Below are 3204 nucleotides of genomic sequence, written 5' to 3' on the forward strand. Positions count from 1 at the left end.
GAAAGAGAACTGACTACTGTGGGTTGACTTTTAACACACACACACACACACACACACACACACACACACACACGTAGTCTTTCACTTTGGTGTTATGTTCATCTATGTGTTCTCAGAATTTAACACAGGCCTATACTTTTTGCCTACTGGGCAATAAAATGTCTTTTAGCTAAATGAGAAACAAAACTAGAAAAAAAACAAACCAAACCAATGGAAGTCCTAATCCAACTGTGGCCATGTCAGTGACACTCTTCTACTCCAGGTCTATTATGTGGTACTTTAAGACATACATAATACTATTTTTCTTTAAGGCGGTGAGTACTGAACTCAGGGCCTCATGCTAAGCAAGTATTCTATAGATGCACTATACTTTCAGGCCTATAAGACATGGGCAGAACAAATGACATACTTTATATGGAGACAGTGACACAAACTGTTAATCTCAGCTATCTGGGAGGGTGAGGTTGGAGAATTCTAAGTTCTAAATCACTTTAAGCAATTTAGATTGCCAATCAAAAACAAAACAAATAAATATTACCCTTTGAGAATTTCTGCTAGGATACAATTTTCTGTTCCTCCTTCACTTTTTCCAGTTTTTAATATCTATATATATGTAAATTGATAGTGCACTTTGTTTTCAAAGCCAGCCTCAAATGTCTAGGCCCAGTAAATCTGCCTTATTTTCCAAAGTCCCTTGACTACAGGTATGTGCCACCATACCTGGAAATACTGTCTTTTCTGTTAAGCAACCTGCTGGTCCCACATGAGTGCAGCCTGCCAGAACAGGAAGTAGGATCTATGGTCCACTCAAGAAGCACACACTCCAGCAGGAGATAATTACTTATGCTGCTGTGCTTACCTTTTGCAAATCAATAGAAAGCTGCTGAATGAATGCTTGGAGCTCTTGTTCCTTTTGTTCCAGGACTACAATCTTATGTTCTGCACATGCTTTTGAAGATATCACATGATCTCTTCATTGAAAGAAAACAGACAATGAGCAAATTTTGGTATTTCCTCTATGGCACTCTTGCCAAAGGAAGAATGCACACAACTCCTTATATTTCAGGCTGGAAGTGTTATTACAGCACACTAAGTTTATCTCTGTGAAAAAGCTCTTCGGCTTTCAGAAGCAGGAAGACCACCAAGGTTTAAGCAAGGAATTCTGATCTGTCTTTGAGTACTCAATAACTTTACAACTCAAATCTGACTGTACTGCTTGGCAGGACTGGAATGGCCTTGTGCCTATGCTGTGATGGCATGGAGGGCCTGAGGACAAATCCAGAAGGCTTTGCCAGCACTAAGATCAGAAAGAGCTCTGATGAGCAATGGGGACATGTGGGTGGCTATAACAATGGTACACCAACACTTCTCCCAAAGGCCCCACAGACCAAGCGAGAACCTCTGTTCTTCCAGCGTAGAGCAGTGTCTCTGCAATTCTTCTAGCTGCTGGCTTAAGTCAGACAATATCTGATTGGAAGTAACCAATTCCTCCTGAGTGCGATTAAGTTCCCTGGTTCGTGCGTCCAACTCTTGCTCCATTTTCCCCAAGCATTCTTCTTTTCTTAAAAGCTGATAAGAAGACATAATGTCCTATTAGGCCACCGCTAAGAAACACAATTTGAATAAATGATCAGGCCACTGAGATGGTTCAGTGGGTATAGGAACTTTCTGTACAAGCTTGGTCACCTCAATTCAATCCCTAGGTCCCATTGCACAAAGAGAGAATGGATTCTGAAAGCCGTCCTCTGACCTCTGCACGCATGCTGTAGCATATGGAGCCACCCCTGGCTCACCACCCCACACCGCTACAAACACAGAGAAAGACTTTTCTGTGGGCTGAGCACTGGGCTAATGTGCAGTTCTTACACAAATAGAAGGTGTGAAAGATACATTTCAAATACAACTTTTCCACTTTGAATAAATCAGAAAACACTGCAATGTGGTTAGTATCAAAGACTGTGAGGGTGCTTACAACCATGAGAGTGAGGCACAAACACTCATTGCTTTCCGGTACGATTCCTGAACTCTGGAACAGAAACACCTACCATGTGTTTTACTTTGCTCATCTCCTGCTGCTGGAACCCCTCTAACTCATCAATTTCATCTCTCTTTTGAAAAAGGCTCAGGCTCTGATTCTTCATTTCCTGCAGCTGAGTTGTCAGATATCTTTTATCCTGTTTGCAAGAAGACACTAATTTAGGCAACCCAGGAATTAGAAATCTGTACTGTAAAATAAGAACATTTTTTTTAAATGTTTATTTATTTATTTGTTATGTATACAATAGTCTATCTGTGTGTATGCCTGCAGGCCAGAAGAGGGCACCAGACCTCATTACAGATGGTTGTGAGCCACCATGTGGTTGCTGGGAATCGAACTCAGGACCTTTGGAAGAGCAGGCAATGCTCTTAACCACTGAGCCATCTCTCCAGCCCCAAAATAAGAACATTTTAAATTGTTTTCACACTGTGCATCTGTAGATATATGCATACAAGCCATAACACATGTGTGGAGGTCAAATGATAATTTGTGGGTTCCAGGGATCAAACTCAGGTTGACAGATTTGGCTATAAGAGCCTTTCCCTATGTGTCCAGCCCCCAGACATTATTTTGAGACGGGACTTTACTTATGTAGCAACAACTATGCCTCTAAAGCCCATGAAACAATAGTCCTGTCACAATCATGTCATCTCTGGCTCCTCAGTGCTAAGCTCTGAGAAACATTCTGGCTTCCTGACTGTTCTGTTAGGCAGCATTCCCAATGTGACTACAGGATCAGTCAGTGCCCACAAACCAACAGATAGCACGGTCAATTTAGGGATCTTAGAATGCTTTCATAAGACGATTACTCAAATCTGTGAGTACAGACACCTATAGGAGTATTATAGTAGTAACTGTTAGGGCACTAACAAGAGGGAACAGTTATGAGAAAAACCATCTCAGAGTATCCATCTGAACCAACAGGCCAAAAGAAGCTTAAATTTTTGACCATGGGATTAAGGAAATCTGAGGAACCCCATGTGGACAAAGCTGAGGAACAAACACGTGAATGATCCTCTTTCCACGATCATTCTTCTAGTGTTCTCAAGTGGCCACTCAAAGTCAAAGCACCAAGCCCAGGTGATGCAACAACAACCAGCCTTCAGGTAAAAGGAAGAGGTGAGGGTTGGGAATACAGCAGAAAGGGTTAATAAAGGACAGTCAGA

At 41.8% G+C, this 3204-nt stretch overlaps 1 protein-coding gene across 2 annotated transcripts in view; it reads right to left on the bottom strand.

Annotated features, from left to right (window-relative positions):
- Positions 1 to 3204, bottom strand: part of Golga1 (golgin A1) — a 73990-nt gene that overhangs the window by 40580 nt on the left and 30206 nt on the right. For both annotated transcript variants that reach the window (XR_007589122.1, XM_050124834.1), the window contains exons 8-10: positions 2046 to 2174; positions 1400 to 1569; positions 860 to 971 (exon numbers count right to left, since the gene is read on the bottom strand). Coding sequence is in view for 1 of the 2 variants with exons in the window: in XM_050124834.1 (XP_049980791.1) it covers positions 860 to 971; positions 1400 to 1569; positions 2046 to 2174 (411 nt within the window). In the remaining variant the exon portion in view is untranslated. The remainder of the gene's footprint in view (positions 1 to 859; positions 972 to 1399; positions 1570 to 2045; positions 2175 to 3204) is intronic.

This window comes from Alexandromys fortis, unplaced genomic scaffold, assembly GCF_014885135.2.
Source record: "Alexandromys fortis isolate MF-2015 unplaced genomic scaffold, M_Fortis_MF-2015_v1.1 scaffold_228, whole genome shotgun sequence".
In the NCBI taxonomy this organism is placed as follows: Eukaryota; Metazoa; Chordata; class Mammalia; order Rodentia; family Cricetidae; genus Alexandromys; species Alexandromys fortis.